General features: G+C 44.5%; 1 protein-coding gene and 1 pseudogene across 3 annotated transcripts in view; one reads left to right on the top strand and one right to left on the bottom strand.

Annotated features, from left to right (window-relative positions):
- LOC144112906 (receptor expression-enhancing protein 1-like) overlaps window positions 1–8,260 on the top strand; it is a 35,769-nt gene extending 27,509 nt beyond the window's left edge. For both annotated transcript variants that reach the window (XM_077645724.1, XM_077645723.1), the window contains exons 7-9: window positions 755–866; window positions 2,646–2,751; window positions 7,362–8,260. In XM_077645724.1, the coding sequence (XP_077501850.1) occupies window positions 755–866; window positions 2,646–2,751; window positions 7,362–7,448 (305 nt within the window). In that variant the 3' untranslated portion in view covers window positions 7,449–8,260. The remainder of the gene's footprint in view (window positions 1–754; window positions 867–2,645; window positions 2,752–7,361) is intronic.
- On the bottom strand, window positions 709–21,054 carry LOC144112907 (protein O-mannose kinase-like; annotated as a pseudogene). Its single transcript, XR_013310539.1, has 3 exons — window positions 20,698–21,054; window positions 19,473–19,696; window positions 709–846 (listed from the first exon to the last, which is right to left on the bottom strand). The product of XR_013310539.1 is annotated as a protein O-mannose kinase-like (transcript).
- Between the last annotated feature and the right edge of the window lie 49 nt (window positions 21,055–21,103).

Raw genomic sequence — 21,103 nt, 5'->3', positions numbered from 1 at the left:
TTTACTCGCTACTGTACCTTTGGAAAGTAAGAATTATTTTTTTTTATTGGCACTCATTTTCGTCATCAAGTACCAAGCCTGTTTCTAAAAAGATGACTTGATAGGACTAGAAAGGCCTATATAAATGCAGAAAACTAAACATTTCAGCAGAATTGTCTGTCTGGTTGGGTTTGATAACCTATAGTAAACTGCGAGACATCTCCAACCAAAACATTTTAATTAAAAAATCTCGACATTTCGGCACCGGGTCAGCTCCTTCCTCAGGGGTGGCAGGGGCCTACTGGCTTGCGTCTTTTAAGTACTTGGTGGGGAGAAAAGAAGGAGGGAGGCATGCGAGGAGTGCTCCAAAGTGCTCTTGGCCATTCCCACCACTGCAGGCACTAAACTACCTTTTCTTGAATGTTTTCACATTGCTAACTTTGTGTCATACTTCTTGTCCTTGGAGTGAGTTATAACATACACATTGATGGTATTGCTTCTGTTATCCATGGGTGCCTACTGTATTGCCACTTGTTTCGGCACACGACTGAATTGTGCAGTTTTAATTAGCAGTGAAAGTGGGGGTATTAATCATTGCTTTATTGTATGGTATGCAATCCACCATCACAAAAAAGGAAATAAGTCCATCATTTTGTATGAATGCTTGTAATCCTGAGCAGAAGAAAGTTGTCACATTGCATCAGTAGGTATAATTCTGGGCTAGGTAAGAAAGTGGCAGGCAACATGATGAGCTATATTTTCTCCAATGTTTCAGCTTGGATGGATGTGGAGAGTGACCCAGAACCTCCACCGCTCCTGCCAGCACGTGGTCAACGACCTCCACCACTCATGGGCACTGGCGACAACCTGGACATAGACAACAACGTGTATGTCATTATTCTTAATGAAAGTCTCTACTTTGAAATGCTCTAAAAATGTCTGCTGTTTCCTGGGTTGCATATAATGGCACTGTGTAAGCCTTGACACTACACTCGCCATGCTATGCTATCATAACCTAATGTGCCCTTTCCTGCCAGTACATTCAGCCCATAATGAAGTGAAATTTCAGTACAACGAATCTTACTGGACTGCCTAGGGTCATTCATTTTATTGAAATATTGTAGTAACGAGACCAAAGCTGCTAGTGACTATAGCAGAGAGCGAAGATTTTGTACCTTTGTAGGTTACGAAGTTGTGCTGGTGAGAAAAAAAAAAGCAGGTGCCGAGGAAGATGGGGTGATCATGACAAATTGCAAACTAACAGCTAAAATTTTGATTCAAAAGAAACTTGCTAGGGACATCACACATTACTCAAGAAAGTAAAGTGTAGATGCTGGGGAAAAAACAAATAAAAGTGAAAGATGGTACAAGAACAACCTGAGCACAAGGTGCTCATGCCTGACGATGAAATGGTGCTGGAGGTAAAAAAAAAAATGGTGTTCTAAACAATAAACAATTGCATTTGACTAAAAGCCATCAGCTCCCTGATCTTGATACTTCAGTGCTTTTCATGTATGACGACCTTGTACTCAGGCTGTTCCTTTCATCATTTTTCACTTATATTTGTTTGTTCCTTTCTGGCTGAGTTGGCAGGTGCGTTGGTCACGTGACATGGCCAAGCGCGGTGACGGGCTCGGCCTCAGTTGGCAGGAGCGCTTGGCTGTGTGCAGACGTCTAGACAGCTCTGTGCATCGGGTTGGAATGGAGCCAGAATGACCGTTGCATGTGTCTACCGTAGTGAAAGGTCCCCACAAGCGGAGAGGGCGACCGCAGAAGTGTGTCGCTGAAGAGAGTGTGTTGGCTGCTGCACAGGCTCAGTGTATGTGGTGAGCAGCGATGACGGAAGAGGAGAAACAGGATGAGCAGACTTTAGACTTAAATGCTACTGCATTTGCAACACGGCATGGAATTAAGTTTGCCCTAAATTTTTTCAACTGAATTTTCATACCTGTACACAGTCCATGTGCATAGACAAAGATGTCTTCTTACAGAAACACTAGGGCAATTTATCTCTAATTTATTTAATGAAATATGTGACCTTGGGGTATACATGACAGAAGTGCTTTATTATGAACAATTAGTTTTTTCAGCTGTCTAGTGCACAGCATCAGGAACATTGTTACGTCTGTTAAATGCGTGGATCTAGCTAGGGTAATGAGCCGCCGTGGTGTCTCAGTGGTTATGGTGCTTGGCTATTGACCCGAAAGATGCGGGTTCGATCATGGCAGTGGCGGTACTGTTATATGTCGTGTATGTTGCAGTTTGCCAATGTAATCTTGTTCTTTTTTCCTGAGCATGTGGCTTGTGCAAGACCAGATGATTAGTTTTTATTTGTATTGAACTAGTGTATATTATTTGTACATATCATGTCTGCCTGCTGAGTCTTATAGGGGTTTGCATTCTTGTCAAGTTATATGAGGCTAGCTGCAATGTGCCTTTTTTTATGCTTTGTGTTGCTCATTTTTTTGGGTCACTAGGCAACTGCATTAAAGGCTGCGACCTAAAGTTGTATTTAAGTACTGGTTTTCGTGAACTCTTGTCAGCAGCAATTGTGTACAAACACTGTTTGCCATAAAAAAAAGTATTTTCAGTCCCTTCCAACAGTTACTCTTCCCCACTTGACATGCTGATTGGTGGGTGACAGAAAAATTATGAAACCATTTCAGGTATTCTCCAAATCCAGGTGTCCATGGTGAAGAAATTTGCTCAAAATCCCACTCGACTTCAACGAAGGTGTCGCGTTCGTCTGTCAAGCATCGTACCCGCGCTACTGTAAGAAACCAGGAAATTTGTTAATGTTTTTTGATAACTTTAGGTTGATAAGCTTGCACACTGCAATCCATTTGGGAACAGATGTGCTAAAATAACATTGCCTTTGCACTTTACGTGGGGCTATAGTATATTAAAAGTCTCATTTCAACAAAGACTAGTTTTAATAGAGCAAGGTGTGTTGCTGGGCGAGTTGGTTGGCATTTATCATTCTTAGAAAGGCAGCACTGTTGTCCACCAGCACAGCCTTTCTAAGAATTGCAAGCTTTTGGTAGGTAGAAGTGATCAGCAAATACTGTTTGCTGCTGGTTGTGCTATTGGAATTCTTAAATTACATTATCCCCCCCACCCTTCCGTAAGAACTAGGTAATACTAAATGTTTGTGATATCCTAGAAGTTTGTTTATTTTTGGTGTAAGTAATTTAATACGAACTCAAGCGAAATACAGTTGGTGGTTCATTATTCTCATTAGCAGCTACAATGTGCCTGAAATGCCTTGCATAGTACAGCGAGCTGAGAAACAAACACACGCCCTAGAACGCTGCCTCAAATGTTTGTCACCCCTGCATGAATGAGCTGCCTATAGTAATTAGGAACAAAAAGTGGCTGAAGAGTTTTAACGTAGTTAAACCGAGTAGATGTGCGAAAGCATGTGTTTAGCCTGGTTTGCTCATGGTTTTGTGTTGCTGGGTCGTCAGCACGTCTGGCTACAATATTAGTTCGAAATTGTTAGGGTCTTAATTTGGTTAAACCTATTATAGTGCGAAAGCACTTGCTTTTGTTTTGGCAGTGGCCCGGACAAATTTTGGAAATGGCCTGGGCTAACTTTAGAAGTCATTACTGTGTGCACACACCTAGATGACTGGAAGAGAGCGCGTGCAGTTTAAATGGCTAAAAAGAGGCCGTAGAGCCCCACAGTCCTTAAGGCGGAGCCTAAGTGTCCCCTCCAATTTTATAACTTAACATGACGTCACTGTTGGAACAAACATTTTGGCAAGAGATGGGCTTGCTCGGGGTTGGTGAGCATACTAGTGCTTTCGAACTAATATCTCCTCCAAGGAAAATAACTTTGCTGCCATCACCAGCTCGCCTTGGGCTGTTGTGTGCTGTGGTACTATCTGAAAAGTAAACATACTATCTCAGACTGAACATCCATGCAACAAGTTTTTGTGCAACACAAATAGTGGACAACTATTGTCAAGATGACCGTTATTAATGCAACTGCAGTAAAAGCTTGTTAATTCGTACTTCAGAGTACTGGGAAAAATGTTCGAATAATCGAATTACCCTGAAAAATTTAACAAGATCTGTTTACATCATGATAAATTTATTTAGTAAAAGACTGAGCTATGGTTGCTAGCTTTCAAGAGGAGAATGGCGAATGATGACTACTTTCAGTGGTGGAGCTCTACCGCTACTGCGTCTCATATTTCACAAGCAGCAGCATCGCGTGTGAGGAGGCTTCTCCGCGTGAACTGTAAACGGCACACAGTGACTGCAAAGTTCTAGCGCACCAGAAGGACCGCATGGAGAGAAAAGCTCAGCGGCACCCTAGAGGCAGGAATAAAAAGGGGCTATAGAAAAATACTAGCGAGACGCACCAATCAGCACAGCTGGGCTCGGTTGACTGGCTGATGCGGGCTGGCACGAAGCTCAGAAAAGCGAAACCGAAACTATGTGGTGTGACTTCCTGGAGACGGGGCTTTCCGTTCGTCATCACGCCTGCTGTTGCGTATATGTCAGAGGTGCGCGAGCAACTCTTCAGCATGGTATTCAGGTTTGGGTCGGGCTATTTGGACTATCGTTTGCTGCGCCATTCATACCTGGATGTGGCTTCCGTTTGGGAGCTTGTTCGAATTAACCGGTGCAAGACCTGTAGCGTCTGAGTTAGTGAGCATGTGACACCATTGACTTACATGGGCGTTGGCTGGGACCTTGCTGGCAGTTCGAATGATCTGGATTTTCAAATTAGCGAGCTTTTACTGCATTCCCGCTCTGAATCGCGACACTTGTTGCACAGCTGTAGATACAACGTTCAGCAAGGCGGAAATTTGGGCGAGTTGGTAAGTGTTCATTTTCGCTCTCAGTGCAACACGAACGGGACACAAGATATTTATATTTACCACAACGGCGCAAAATGTATCAGCAGCCCTTCCATAACGTTATCCGAGAGGGAATTGAGCTATCTGACCTCCCACGTGCCTTCAAGATAACTTTTGTTGATTGATAAGTAGTTCACTGTTTGTATTTATACGCTTTTCGTTCTTCAATAAAAAAACCAGTTGATAGTCAGCGCCTGTTTGTGCTAGTCCTTCGTCTTGTGTCCCGTTCGTGTTGCGCTGAGAGCGAAAATGAGCTGTAGATATCACTTTCCAACATTCAAATTACTTTGTTTAATGACATAATTGCTCCCTGGGAAACCATCCTGTTTTCTGTGATGCATCATTTCTTGAGGTGGGCAAACAGGGTCTCTCGATTGTCATTAAACAGCACTTTTTGTCCTTGCAGGCATAATATCAGTGTGCTGAGTTCTATACTGACACTTTTAAATCCTCTCGTGCCTTGTGTGGCTCATGGCCCTCAGTTATCCTAATGAAAACAATGAATATACACACAAGCATATTTACTGCGGGAATGTTATGGCACCCTACTGGCTTTAAGACGTACTCTTGATATTATTCCTTTAAGACCTGTTGCCTTAGGCTCATCAATAACATCTAGTAATTAGATGTCGTTAATTGAGGGTTAGTTTTTTTTTTTTCAAAGCCGTATGTTGGCCACAGATAGTCTGAAACAAAATGGAATGCAAACTTAAAAAAGAATTGCTGAATAATTTCCTCTGTGGTCTTATCCTTATGTAGCTGTGAGAAGTCTGATTTTCTGTTTTTTGCTTTGTTTCTAGCTACATTGAACATTCTAGATTGTTTCACCATCACTACATTGACAGCATTTCCGTCAGCACTCTTTACAGTTACGCACTTGTTTTTTAGACTTGATAGTATTCTAGACAGTCTATAAGTTTTTACGACTAGATGTTCTGGAATATATGTGTGTTACTGAAGACTGGTTTTTGTCACATGTTTGCATGCTTTTATTTTAAAAAAGAGGGGTAGCAAGGGATTGCATCTGCTCACTTATGCAGATATCACTGAGAATTTTTTTATATAACCGTTTGAAACATCTGCATCCGAATTTCGTGACCATAGTTTTTGCCAATGCTCTTAAAGGTGCGCAGTTATTGCTCATCATCATCAAGGCAGTCAGCATATTTATACATACTATAGATTGCAGTCTTGCATTCACAAGTACAGATATCTCTGCAGCTTGTGGGGCAGCTGACCCATCCTTTAACGGGGGTTTTAAAGCTATTTTTATTATTTTCAGGCCAATTGTAATGAAACTGCACTGTCATATTCAGTTTCTTAGGCTGATTTCAAATATCTAATCATTTTTTTCACTATGTCAGTTATGTCTCAAAATATTACACATTTACATACAATTCTTAGACAATTAAAAAAACACATCATAAAAACTGGTATTAATATGTGGCTAGATAATGTAAAGTACAAGGAATGCAATGTTTGGGGTGCTTTTCAGATCAAGCCACCATTAGTTGCAACAAATGCTTGGCTTGGGGTGGTTGGTTTGAGTTTTTTGTAAGCACTGCACGAAAAAGACAAGGACGACATGACAGCCTAGACTAGTGCTAACTTTCAGCTTTATTTCGGAAGAAGCCGCAGAACGGTTATATAGGAACCGGGCAACCATAATAGATTGGAGAGCGTACTGTGTTAATTGTTGGTGTTTATATTTTTCCGTTTATCCTTTTCTGGACCTTTTAATTCTGCAATGCAACAGTGACTACTTATGAATCTTTCTGGTCTTTCCCCTCCTTTTTTATGCTTCCCCAGTACCTGTTTCTGTTCTTCCAAGTGCAGTACATCTTGACTGTGGGTTTCATTTTATGCGCATGCTCACTCACCGATTGTGGTTTCTCGGTTCCTATATAAGCCTCGCATGACTTCTGAAATAAAGTATAAAGTTAGCACCAGACCCGTCTGTTGTGTTGTCCTTGTCCTTTTTGCGCTATGTTTACAAGAAACCAATATTCGTTATTTTTTAGCACATTGAAGTTCAGTGTGTTGACAGGACTGTTTATTGAGCAGTCTAAATTAGAGTTCACAGTAAAAATTTCATGAAAAATCTGTTCAAAACATTGCATGCATTATTAGTTTAGCTGCATGCTGCAACAAAAGTTATTGCCATATCTGCTCCAGATGCTGAGATAGTCTTCTTGTAAACTTGCAAACAGTCAAAAATTTGTGTTTGAGGAAATATGGAAAAATTAACAGAGATAAGGTATAAATTGCAGTTATAAATTAAATTAGAGCTAATACTTCATCAAACAAATTCAAAACTTTATAGGTAGCTAGAATGTGGGCTGCAGATTTCGAAAAGGGTATTTCCAAAAAATTGATTTCTTCGCCATTTTTCAGTTCCAAAGACTTGTCTTCCCTCACTTAAGAGCAAAAAGTTTTTCGCAACATCAGTGGTCTGTGCAAAGATGGTGTTTTATGTTAGTGGAGGAGTCATACTGTGGGTACTAATTTCAGGGCAAAACTGCTGACTCAAGTGGACAAGTGCGTCGGTCAACACGGGCAACCAAAAGTCGCTCTAACAAGGATTTAAAGAACCTTTAAGCCATCTGGCAGCACCTGTAAGCCGGCCGTCGTGTGATCGTCTTAGTCGAGTGTCACTGAAGTGTGCCTTCTTTTTGTACAGTGGCTAGAGGAGAAAAAAAAAATTGTGCTGCATCAAGCTCTTGCATGTTTTCGTGTTTGTTTTTTAGCTTGGTTTGACTTAACATGCCACTGCTGTGTCACACTAATCTTGTGCATTCCCAACTTCATGCATTCTGAGTGGTTCGTCAGTATGCACGGGCTGTGTCAAATGAAACAGTTGCTCGATATCCTGTTTTATGCACTACTCCCAACACATTGTCTGTGGCAAATGGTATAAATGAAGGTTTTCATTAGATATGTGAGGAGTAGCAGCATTAGCCAGCCTTAAGCTAAACTCAAAGTGCACCTGCTTTTTCTTTTCTTTTTTTTTGTTAGTGCCATAAGTGCAACTATCGTTGTGCAGCTTTTAGTTTTGCCCATGCAGTTCTTGTCTGTGGAATGCATAAGTAACAATAAACTTGCTGTGATATATTTTTCCAGAGGAACAGGCACATTTGCAGTTGCAGTGTGAGTTTTGGCATACATTGCAGGTTTTGAAATGCCTGTACAATCTCAAGCCATGCACTGCTTCATATGCATACATACTACTGGTTCTGTTTTTATATGAGCTGTACTGCATAATATTAACACGGTTGAATTCACTTGTTACTAATCAAGTCATTGCTGTGGTTCCTGTGTAATGGCAATCGTCTTGACTCCTGTTTGGAATGCTCCCAGATTTGAACTGTTGCACTTGTGGTTACATTAAAGTGCAGTATTTGTGGCAGTGACGCTGTGGTCTGTTAGCATTGAATGTGTTAGTGCCCGCTGTTATTGGTAGCATAATGTGAAACAAGCTCAGCAACAGCGGTTATTGCTTTGGCTTGTTGCACTTTTGGCTGCATTGTTAGTACCTACCATCTTAATTATGTGTTCACCATATGCCACATGTGTGTATTCCTGAACACTATAGTCCGAGCCATTTGTTTGCATGTTCGTGTGCCTACGAAATGGAGGAGCAGTAAGAGGCTATAGGCACTTATGTCTTCTGTTTTTATTATTGTCATCATGTTCGCTTGCAGTTTGAATATGTCTGGACAAAGTGGTATTGAACTAAAGGCTAGGTAGAACACTTAGTAATATAGAAAACATAGTTGTACATGTCATTTTGGCATACTATGAACTCTGTCATTCCTGCTAGACCTGCTAGCCCAACATGTGGGGACATAGGCACATTTGCAGCATTTGTTGGATTTTTGCTCTGGATCCAGAGGCTGCAGCTTTCCTTTTTAGGCTGGGCAAAATACCAAGGTCTCATGACTCATTCTTAAAAACTCGTGGTTGTACAGTCGAGCCCAGATATATCGAAATATTGCGTCCTGTATTTGCGCACCCCTAACTTTTTACCCGGATTAACTTTTACTGGCATATTTTGCGCTCTTTGCTGCACCAGACCACCGGCATGTACGTGGGTGCGCTCAAGGCAGGCTTGGGAAGATCAGCGCAGCCGCGTCGCCATGTGCGGTTGTGAAAGGTGCAAGTGACGAGGGCACGGATTGTGCGCTGTTTACCCGGCTCGCTCGCGCTGGCGGTCGCTTTCCTGGACGAACAGTTGCGCGCGCACCCGCCCGAATCCGAAACTATCGAGCCATTTGATGTTCGACTTGCTGCTATAGTCGGCCGGGCCCCACGCGAGGGCGCCGTTTTATTGCCTGTTATCTGCTTTGCCTTCAATTGCTAGCTTCACCATTGTATCGTTGCATGTTTATTGCTTTGAGCTGCGCAAGCGCTGTCATGCCATCCCGCGGGGAACTGCGTAACATGGGCGGAGCGGGAGGAGTATGCGTCTTTGATATGGAGTCAAAAAACATTTTTTTTTTTTTGGCCAGTGAGGGGGGCGAGTTAGGGGGTCTGCAGCGTATAGGTGGCAAAATACGGTATACATTGCCCATTATGACCTTTCTAAAGTTTTTTAGGACGTGTCAAGAAAATTTTCGCGTAATTTGCGGACCCCCTGTTTGAAGCCTTAATTTAAAGAGAAAAAAATGTGGGCAAATTACGCAAGTAAATACAGTGTATTGAACAATCAGAACACCCCCTTGAAAGCCTCATGCAAAAATATAGCACTATTGTTCATGTTGATCAAACTTGCGTTCAGCGGAATATTCGATATATCAAACGGCGCGCCGTGCCCCTGCTAATGGTGCTCTCTGAACACTTATCACACGTGGTGGTGGAGGTGAAAGCATTCATTTGAAAATTGCAGAGAGGTTGCGTGGGGAGCAATTCCTAGTGGGCCACTCCGCTTACAGTACTAGGTGGAGTCCCTTATTCAGGGACCCCATTGGTCTGGGCCGCCACTCGAGCTCGCTAAACTAGGGTAGGCTAGACTGGGGAGGTGTGAAGATCGCGGCGCTTTCCCTCGGCCACGCGTGACCCCTCTGCGCACCGATGCCGCCAGGGGGAATGCGGCGCTGCAGCTAGCGGCGCGGTAAGCTCAGCCGCGTCGGCCTTGCACACGTCGTTGCAGTTTTAGTCAGTTCAGTTCGTTTTGTCGCCTGTATTGGAGTGACTATAGCAGCGTTTTTTTATGCGAGGGCGATATGCCTTCAACAGCACAAGTGGCTGCGGAAAATGTGGAAGTGGCTGTAGGCCATCACAGCCATGCTGAGTGACACAGCGATGCGCGGCTGATATATTACATTGCAGGCTATGTGGCTAAGAAGGGTGTTTTGACAACTCATTGTGAAGCCTGCAGAAGCTCCAGGGACTCCGGAACAGGAAAGGGGGGTGGGGGGGGGGGGGGGGCGGTTGCCCCCCAGCATTTCTCCAGAGGGGGCAGCGCCCCCCCCCCCCCCCCCCCCCCCCCCCTCCCCCAAGTCTCCAACTTGCACTCAGATCAGATTTCTGACAAACACTTCAATTTGAGGACGTTATAAATGTAAAGCACAGTGAGCCTGAGCTCGTTCGCTTCATACCCAGCCTTGAAACGTTTAATACCAGTAACCTAAACCAATCATGTCCCAGCAGAAATGGTTAATTGACTGAGCTCTGTTCATGAGCACGATTACTAGCACTGAAAAAGTATGAACAAACTTTTTTAATGCAGTCGATCACTCCTCATCTGTACATTTTTATATATATGTAAAGTTGCCCATTTCAATTCAGGTTTTATATGCATTACAAATATACTTTTCAACAGCGAAATATGGTAATATTAACAAAAACGAAATAAAATAATTAAACATTTAAATAAAAGATGGAATAAACAGACAAGCAACTAAAAAACTCGGAAGACCTGCCCACCACTCGAAAAAAAGACTTCCTGAGTCCCAGCAGAACAGCATGTCTCTGTGATAAAAGCAACATACCCAAAAAACTTCCAGCTGAGGCAACTAATGAGTTGGGGGCCTTTTACATTCGTCAGTCCCATTTTACGATCTTGTCAACGTCCCGGAAAACAAACTTGTCTTCAGCCGAACGCTCTTGCACGCCGAAGCTGCGGCAGAGATTCTACAGTCAGTTGGTGATGTACCAAAAATTGGTTGTTCTGATCGAGCATTCTGTTGCGCTGACAGCATCAGGTGTACGTTTTTATTGCCTCACAAGGATTCAGTTCTTGCTTAAGGGTATGAGGATAGTGAGAAGAAATGGAAAACACTGAAACCTTGTGTGTTGTAGATCAAATTCTGCAAAAGTTCTCCCAAGGTGAAAATTTGTTAATAGGATTCTGCTTTCTAATGGTTTCATCTGGTCCCAGAAGGAAGCCATAGATCTGGTTTGCTGCTGGTTGAAATGATCACTGTAGCTAGGGCACCCAATGGTGTTTTGCTTGGATCTGTTGGTCCCAGGAGGAAGCCTTCTGATTTTGAGCTGGGGTCTGCTGGTCCCAGAAGGGAGCCAATTCTGGTTTGCTGCTTGTTGAAATGGGGCCTTCAGTTGTAAATCAAAAATTTCATGGCCAGATATGTGTTGCTTCACTGTCTAGAATCGTCAGATTGCTTACAGCTTACATGAGCGTCAAGATGGCATACATGCTACAGGCTCGCAAGCGGCGACAAAAACTGGTTTGTGTGTTGGGGCGGCGCTCGGCTACTGATCCGAAGTTCCCGGGTTCGAACCCGACCGCAGCGGCTGCGTTTTTATGGAGGCAAAACGCTAAGGCGCCTGTGTGCTTTGCGATGTCAGTGTACGTTAAAGATCCCCAGGTGGTCAAAATTATTGCAGAGCCCTCCACTACGGCACCTCTTTCTGCCTTTCTTCTTTCACTCCGTCCTTTATCCCTTTCCTTACGGTGCGGTTCAAGTATACATAGCGCTTGTCCTTCGTCTTCTTTCTCTTGGTGTCCCCCGTAGCAGCGCTTTCGAAAGTTTTAAAATGTTTGAACACTGCCGGGCACAGTAGAGTGTTAGTAAAAAGTCTAAGCAGTATTCTCTCGTCCGCTTTCCCTAGCCCCTTGAGAGGAGCTGGGTATTGACGGTGCGAGTCCCGGTAATAAGCGGAGATATCTTTGAAAGTTAACAGAGGATAGGTGTCCTGGTCCAGATCGGTAGGGTCTACGTCGGGGACCTGGTTAGTGAGTGCGCGGGCGACCGAGTTGGCGGCCTCATTTCCTGGTAGGCCCTGGTGGCCTGGAGTCCAAATGAGAAATCGGGTCATGGGATCCTGATCCCGAGCTGCTCTCCGAAGTATTTGTTGCGCTGTTGGCGTTATCCAGCCCAGTTCATAATTCTGGCAAGCCCCTCGCGAGTCAGGTATGATGAATTTAGATTGAGCGCGGGAGGCGGCTAGGGCGATTGCTACCTCCTCCGCGTGGGTTGTGCTAAGCACCTTAAAAGTGAGGCCGTTCACCTGTCTTCCCTCATGAACGACTACGGCCGTGTACCATCCTCCCCTGGAATGATGTGGGCCCGCAACGTCTTCATAGAAAACGCTGTGTTTGGAGCCATAATGGCAGTGCAGGCCATTCGCCCGCGCCTTGCGCCATCCATTTGGGTAGGAAGGGGTCAACACGGAGGGCGCCTCTCCATAGTTCTGGCACTCGTACCCTTTCCTCAATGTGATAATCATGTTGTATATGTAGCCGGCCCAGGAGGTGACGACTGGACACGGTCTGGGCAAGACGCGTGTATCGATTAGTGAGGTGCGCCTCGAAGCAAAATGTCTTGTGCCGACTTGTGAGGCTGGAATCCAAACATCGTGTCTGTGAAAGTGTTAAGGGCCTCCAGATAGTGAGAGAGGCGATCTCGAACCATGGCCTCCATAAGCTTGCCCACACAAGACGTTAAAGAGATAGGTCGGAGATGATCGGTATTGATGGGCTTGCCTGCCTTTGGGATGAAGGTGACAAGAGCCGTTTTCCATTCTAGGGGGAGGGGTGTATAGTTTTTCCAGATTGCGTTGATGTATTCTAGCAGGGCCTCATACGCCGGCTCAGGAAGGTTGGCCAAAAGCTTGACCGTAACCTTGTCCCTGCCCGGCGCGGTACCCCGTCTCATTTTAGTAAGAGCTGCCTGCAGATCGTGGAGCTGGAACGGACGATCCAGATCCGGATTATCTCTGCCTGCATAGAGATAGTCCTGTCCACAGGGGTCTTGGACTTGACACAGATACTGATCCCGTAAAGTCTGTGCAAGTTGGTCCGTATTACATTTGAAATTATGTATCGCTCGTTGCAGATGTTTCTGTGTTTCTGCGCGGGTCTGAGTTGGATCTTTGAGGCTGCGGAATAGCCTCCAAGTGTTGCGACTAGACATTTGTCTAGCAACAGAGTTACAGCGATCCACCCAGTTGGAATCGGCGAGCTGGGCAGCATACTCGGTCGCCTTCTGGGTGAGGTCGTGAATCCGCAAGCGGAGTTTCCTGTTATGTTTCCGACGGCGCCACCTCTTAGTGAGGCTGCGCCGCGCTTCCCAAAGATGAAGGAGATGGTTGTCCACATCCGTCACCTTATCTGTGAGTTGTATTTTCTTCTCGTGTTTGTGTAGCGTTCGGAGAAGGGTGTGGGCCCAGGAAGAACAGTCGTTTTGGAACAGACTGTACGGGGGCAGGGATTGCCGGAAAGCCGTCCAGTCTAGCAGGTGGGCTTGCGCTATGGAGCAGTGTAAGGGGTGAGTGTAAATGATAGTGTTGATAATGCAGTGGTCACTGCCAAGGGTGTCCTTAGTGTTGACCCAGTCAATCTGTGCGTCTTATGTTGCAGGTGAGGGTGAGATCGGGACAGGTGTCTCGAGTTACGGAGTTACCCACACGTGTTGATAATGTCTTCACATGTGGAGACTGATCAGCTGTGCGGCCTTGTGGCTGTGTGATTGCTGTTACTGCTAGCGCCGCGAAATTTCGTGACGAGGTGAACATTGGAGGTGCTTGAAGGTGGCCTTCAGTCTCATGTACTCATTTTCCGCGGTACATTGCTGTCATGCAGTGAAGCCAACCTAGCTAAAGCCTTGCATTGGCCCTCGCATGCGTGCTTCACTGCCGAAGGGATTGCAGAGACCAACTGTGCCTTAATTTTAATGAGTTCATTGTTTGACGTGTACTGGTAACACGATTAAACATCTAATGGCAGACAGTTGCTAGTTCCAAATTACCGTCCACATTAACTTTGATGTGAAGCAGGTTGGGCCTAGCAACATCTAGCGAACGTCGCTGCAGGAAGCACTTCACTAGCATGGGTGCAATGCATTCTCACTTCTAGGTTAGAAATAAGCTTATCTGTTGCCATTTTTAATATTTTGATTTATTTCACTATACCCTTCGAATTCGATATATCTGGGTTCAACTTACAGAGTTTTACAGAAATACAAGGTTGTAGACTGGCTGTGAAATTAGTTTACTGAAGGATAGTAAACTCTAGTCAGTAAAACTTCCATTGTGGGTATTACATCACTTGAAGATGTATTTTTTTGCTTAGCCAAAGAGCAGTAGAAAAACACGAGCATCAATTACTCGTTTTTTAGGACCACCACTTTTTTTTTTACTTTCCTTGCATTTTGCTGTTCGTATCTAGTTTTTATATGAAAGGACAGTGCTTTGATTTCATTTTGTGCAATATACCCAACTGTTTTCGTAAATAAAGAGAGTTACATCTCGGTTGTGTGATTGTTTTCTTATTAGCCTGGCCGTTGTTTTTACCACATTCGCAGCTTTCAGTATAGGACGATCTTGTACATTGCACGTGACGGCATGCTTTTCATCCATTCTTGGCACAGACATATCAGCTTCCAGTCATTGGCAGCAAAATTTACTTTAGACTATACTAGCATCACAGAAAATTTACCTTGCAACGTTGCTTTGTCAAATGAAGCTGATGCAATGCCTACGAGCTTATCTGTGCCTTTGTACAATCTATTCACTTGCAAATTAGTCTCGGAATGACATTATGCATCTAGCATCATAATGCAGTTGCATACGTGGTCACTCAAATTTACAGGCATTTTTTTTTTTACGGCATGTTGTTGAGCCAATGCATGTGGTCACGTTCCAGCTGTGTTGTCTACCTAGAGGAAATATGCAGTGTAGCAGCTTTTCAATCAGTGGAAAGTGGAAAACACAGCACTAGTGGGGTGTTCTATTACGGAAGCTATTTATGCACAGAGAACTTTGGTCTTCTAGTATTGCACAGGCTTAACTGCAGGCTTGTTTTACTGTTGTAGTGCTATAAAGCTGCAGGTTTTCTTTTTAGGCTGGTGCAAAATAATAAGGGCGGGAGGTCGGGCAAGTTAATTTTATTCAGTTATAAAATGGCATGAAATAAGGATGAATCAAGCAGACACCAGCAATGCCGATCTTGAACTGGCCTTCTATTACTGACCATACACGTTTATACCATTTCCACCGAAAACCAATAAGAAACATCATCGCCGCATCACTTTTTTTTTCTTGAAAACATGTGCTTCTTGAAACATTGCCACCAGGTATGCAAATTAATTCACGGTTGTCCAGCAACAGGGTTTCCTCACGCATGCAGATCCACCCTTGTGCAATTGGTAGCTCTCTTGTAGTCCGATCCATGTGTGCTTGCAAATTATGGACGTTTGGTGAAGCAGAGCAGAGTTTCACATAATGTGTCACAAGTAATTGATTACTTTTAATAAATTGCATTTTCTACGAACTCTGCAATACGCAGATTGCTTTTTGCTAGGCAACGCCCATCATAAAACTGGCATTCTAATAAGTGGCTAAATGATATAAAGCACATGGAATGCAATGTTGGAAGTACTTTTCAGTTCAAGCCAGTATTAGTTTCAGATTTACAGGCTTTTTTTGGGGGGAGGGGGGGGGATAATTTTTATTCGAAGAACAAGTTGTAACTACCGGTATCACTAAGGACAGCTTGCTGCCGTATTTAAGTGGATGGCAATGTAGCATAGCCCCTGTGATCTGTGTCGACGCACGCATTTTACTTGCACAATCGGCCAGTGATGACGACACCTGTATTTCATTTTTGATCTTCAATAGCTAATAAAAATCCAGTTTTTGGTGATGGTGTCTGTTTGTGACTAGAATGTGGTACCTTATCGATACAGGCAAACTTGTATTTGTCCTCATTGTCCCGTTAAACAACCTGAATGGCATAAAACCTACCACTCCACTGAAAAAATAATGAGGCACCGTCGCTCATTCGCAGAAACCTTAGATTGTAAATATTTGGCTTGTGGGTTGCAGTGAAAATTGTAGCCAATACAAGGTTCACAGTTACAGCTCATTTACTTGCATGCTGCAGCAGTCCCGCTTAGCTAAATCACGTAGCTTTTTCATGTTTCTGTTGCACTTAACTTCAAACTAATCAAAAACTTTTACCATTCCATTTGAAAGGACCCATACATCGATATTGTCGCATGCGGTATGTCGTACAGGTAACAGCTTAGCGCAACTATTGGATAAATTGCAGAAACACAGGCCAGCAGCTTTATTTGTAGACAGTAAAAACATGTACAGGTTCACACGTAGCCCGTGGAAGCGTAACCTTTATTTGGAGTGGTGCATAAAAAAGATAGTTAAGCAACATTCAGAATGCTTGTCATGGATTGACCAACAGCGCACATCTCTGCAGTCACATGTGCGGCAACAATCAAATAGTACAGCCTGATCAAAGTCCACGTGCCCACTCCTGCCAAATCCTATCATAGTTTCTCAAAACCTCCGCTGCACTAGGTTGCTGATCTGGCTGATGCAGCTTGCACTGACGATGCACTGAGAATAGGCAAAACTTGAAGCTTTCAGCTTCTCGTTTCGTCCTAGGAACCAGACAGACATCTGGAATCTTCCAAATGTCACATGCAGTACTGCACAGTGATTCATGTGGAATATTTCCGTGCTGCTCTGGTGCCAACAGATCTCCATGCAGTGGTGAACCACAAGCAGCCATTTCATTGTGAGTGGCATATGGTAGGGCATCGAGGTCATTGACGCGCAAGGTGAAGTCTGGGTGCACTAAGTATTGTGACAGTGTTTTGAGTAATGTGTTGGAACCACATGACACGATTGTGGCTGTGCAGATATTCCAGAATGGTAACATAGCTGAGGTAGAGGGAAAACCGCCGGAACAACGTGTTGTACCTGGAGAAAAATGCCCACACAAGGTTGAGAAAGTATCGACAAGGTATCTGCACTACGGCAGTGATTGTAGTAAGCTTCATAAAAATTTCGGTTGCATGTTTAGTGTGTGTGCACTCAGGGCAATTTTCTGGAGCTATGCAGTGAAGCTACAAGTGTGAGCTTTCAGCTGTAGTTGATGTCAGGACAACACGAAAAGAACAAGGACGAGAGGCACAAGAACACAACGGGACAGGCACCAACTAGCAACTCTCAAAGATTTGCTCTCAAAGATTTGCACTGTGACTTAGCCGGAGAATAAACGACTATTAAACATCACTATTAAACACATAATTTGCACTATTAAACATCAAAAACAGTTCACCAAATGCAGGTCACGAGTTGCATACCAGATTCCTTTAAGCTGTGGTCTCGTTTACATAGGGCAAGCCGGTCGATGTTTCAATGAGCGTGCCAGTGAACACTTGCGGAATGACGAAAGAAGAAGGCGCCGACCAAAAGAAAAGATGGGATGACGTTTCGGCTCCCCCACGGGAGCCTTGTTCACAATGAGGCATAACGTAGCTTCGTCCTTTATTTATACACGGCGCATGAGCGACCCCAGACACCTGGTGTAGATTGGGGGCAAGTTCCCGTCATTTCGATTGAGCGTGTGCGCTGTCGTCTGAATAATCAGTGATTCCTGATAGAGCCGTGACTTGCTGTCCCTTTCTTTTGCAATCACACGTGCCTCGGCCCAGTCTATGTTGTGTGCGGCGGAAACCGAGTGCTCGGCAAGCGCATTTTGACCTGCGCGCCGGTTTCTGACGTCACTCTGGTGATCCCGTATTCTTCGTTCAAAGTCGCCCGACTCGCCGATATACACAGATGGGCAGTCCGCACAGGGTATCGAATACACGACACCTGGGAACTTTTCTTTCTTTAGCTTGTCTTTGACGTGCACAAGCTGACTCCTCAGTTTTCGAGCTGGCACATGTGCGGTCTTAACTTCGTAGGACCGTAATATGCGCGCCAAAGGTTCGCTGATGCCAGGAACATAGGGAATCGCGGCTCGTTTCTGGGTAGCGGGACTAGCTTGCAGCCTAGGACGTTCCATTTGGCACTGTACGGAGTCCATGGCGTGTACAGGATAGCCACATGTGGACAAGTCACGCCGTACACGCACATCTTCAGCAATCTGGTCTTCTCCTCTGGAACACATTTCTTGTCGTCGGAGGAGCGATGACACCACTATGGCCACCATAACACCACAGAACGTTTCTGGCAATCATGGTGAACGGACTTAAAATGTAGGTACCGGCCGGTGTGCGTGGGTTTTCTGTAAATGGTGAAATTTAGACGTGAGGACTGTCTGGAAACGAGTATATCTAAAAATGGGAGGCGGCCGTTGATTTCTCTTCAACGGTGAACTGTATGCTAGGCTCCAAACTGTTGAGGTGAGGTGAGGAATGTGTGCAACCAACATGGAAGCTTCTTTGCAGACCGCTGCAATACCTACAGAGAGTCTCGTCCGGAATTAAACAAAACAATTTCTTTGAAAAGCGGAAAAGACAAATTTTGGCGAAAAGTAGTTGAGGCATATTATATCAAGAAAACGGGAAGCGTTTGTGTTAGTGAACTGTCCATTTCGATTAGTGACGTTGAGGTTGCTTTTCTTGAAGGGTGTCTTTAGGTTTTAATGTTTCGAAGTTTTATTTGTAGAGTTCGTTGTTCCTTGATGTGCTTTATCAGCCAACCAAAAGAGAATTGTGCACAAGCCGATTCTTCTAGTACTTTGATGCTGAGATGATTCCTCGAGGGTTTTGAATTTTCATGTGTACCAATCTTATTCAAGTTATTGTTGGTCATTCATTGTCGCCTGATGTATTAAAGCAGGAAAACTAAGTTTGCGCCGTTTGCCTTGGCCAAGTGTGCGTCTCTGTTATGAGATGAATTATGTTCCTATTTGGTTTTGCGCTCAGATAATCTTGGGACTGAGTCCAACAGGTTAGCTGTTATCAGATGTCTAGTGCTGAATTACATCTTCCTGTCTGTTAGAAGTGGTGCCTACATTCTGAATTTTGACTGTTGTTGAAATTTCTTATTCTTCGCATTACTTCTTTTTGTTATAGGCTACTGTGATACGGCTCGGGTGCATCATAAAATGTAAGGGTGTGGGCGAATAAACCTCAGTTGCTAGTTGGCACCTGTTCTGTTATGTTCTGGTGCCTCTCTTGTCCTTGTTTCTTTCGCACCGTCCTGGCACCAACTAGAGCTATGAACCAACTAGCCCAAGCCGAAGTATTTCGTGAGCTTTCAGCATTCAAACCTGCGTGGTTGACCTGCGAAGGCACGAGAAAACATGCTCGCAGCGTCTACTGCATAGCCAAAAAAATTAACAGCCCCAATGCTCATGCAAATGTATTTACCTAACACAACTGGGAGGGGTTTGTGCACAGAACTTACCCAAGAAGTTTCGTGTTCAAGAGGGTCTGCAAACCCGCAGCAGACCCGAGCGTGAAGCACTCGTCGACAAGAGTATTTTCGCAGGATCCCATGTATTGAACCGTGTAATCGGCATGGCCCGAAAGCTGGTGCATGCGCAAGTTGTGCTGAAAGTCTGGCTGGAGCCGTGCGTCCGTCAAATTCGACAAAACCACCGTGTGTTCTTTTCATTTTGCGAGGTACACCTGTAATAAAGTGAAAGAAGCACAATTCATGAATATACAGTATTGTGCGTTTTTATCGTGAAGACTTTCAAAAGTTTCCCGCCAGCTTCCCCGCCTCAACCGCTGGCTCATTTGCGATGAAACTGCACACAGAGCTTGCGTATTATGGTAACTTTTGTATCGTAGGAAGTTTGACAAAGGTACTTACTTAGTTGAGCCGTGCATGATGCGAAAACATAATCGTCTACGTAAAGATCGGCAACCAAAACCCACAGACGACGCTTTTTCGCTGAAGGGCGGCAGTGGCGCCATCTGTTTTGGGCAGTAGAAACCGTCACGACAAGGCCGTCGAGGAGAGCGTTGCAAGGAGCGCGGGCCGTTTGAATATGCCGTTACTGTCGTTTCGTCTGCTTCTACTGAAGCATTTACAACATTTTCGACTAATTAAGCGGAAACTATCAGAACAAAAGATTTAACGAGGCTTTACCTTTTAAAGAATATTGTTTTCAATGCTCGCCTCGGTGGCCTTGTCGTGACGGTTTCCACTGCCCAAAACAGATGGCGCCACTGCCGCCCTTCAGCGAAAAAGCGCCGTCTGCGGGTTTTGGTTGCCGATCTCTACGTAGACGATTACGTTTTCGCATCATGCACGGCTCAACTAAGTAAGCACCGTTGTGAAACTTGCTACGATACAAAAGTTACCATTATACGCATGCTCTGTGTGCAGTTTCACGGCAAATGAGCTAGCGGTTGAGGCGGGGAAATTTTTTAAAGTGTTCACGATAAAAACGCACAACACTACATTCTTCCAACCGCAGTAAAAGAGAGCGGTTGCACCAACTACAGCAATGTCACTGTGCACTTTTATTCTCTAACGAATGGGCAATGAATTTGCATCGTCAAGAAGGCAATCTCAATTTCATTGCACAACGTATCACGGGCACATCCCCAAAATTTGTTGTTTCAAAAGGAGCACAAGAGTGAAAGCAGCGAAGAATGAGAAGAAAGAAAACCAGACACACGTTTTTCACAGTGCCCAATGCTAGGAGATCTGGCACGCGAACATCGTTTTTTATATCCACACAGGATAACGAAGGGTGACAGTCTGACATCCCCGGCAGCCCGAAGCTGCCGTTGGGACACGCCATGGCCTGCACGATAAACTACCCTGTTCCGTAACATCTTCCCAGCATTTCAATTTCCGTTCGCTGCGTTTTTCGGGTTAGAGCCGGATAAATGCACAAGCGACTATACACAACACGGAAATCTTTAAACACAAACTGCTACGCGAGAGCATGCACAAAACGTCGAGCACTCTTCCACGCAACGAGTACACACATCCCAAAACAGCGGACGCTGCTGACTGCCAGAGCGCAGCGCGGCACCGCTTACAACGTGTCCAACTAACGCTAACTGCAAATAAAAGAG

The sequence above is a fragment of the Amblyomma americanum genome, chromosome 1, assembly GCF_052857255.1.
Source record: "Amblyomma americanum isolate KBUSLIRL-KWMA chromosome 1, ASM5285725v1, whole genome shotgun sequence".
Classification (NCBI taxonomy): domain Eukaryota; kingdom Metazoa; phylum Arthropoda; class Arachnida; order Ixodida; family Ixodidae; genus Amblyomma; species Amblyomma americanum.
Note: the sequence above shows the minus strand (reverse complement) of the source record. Positions and strands in the feature narration are given on the sequence as shown.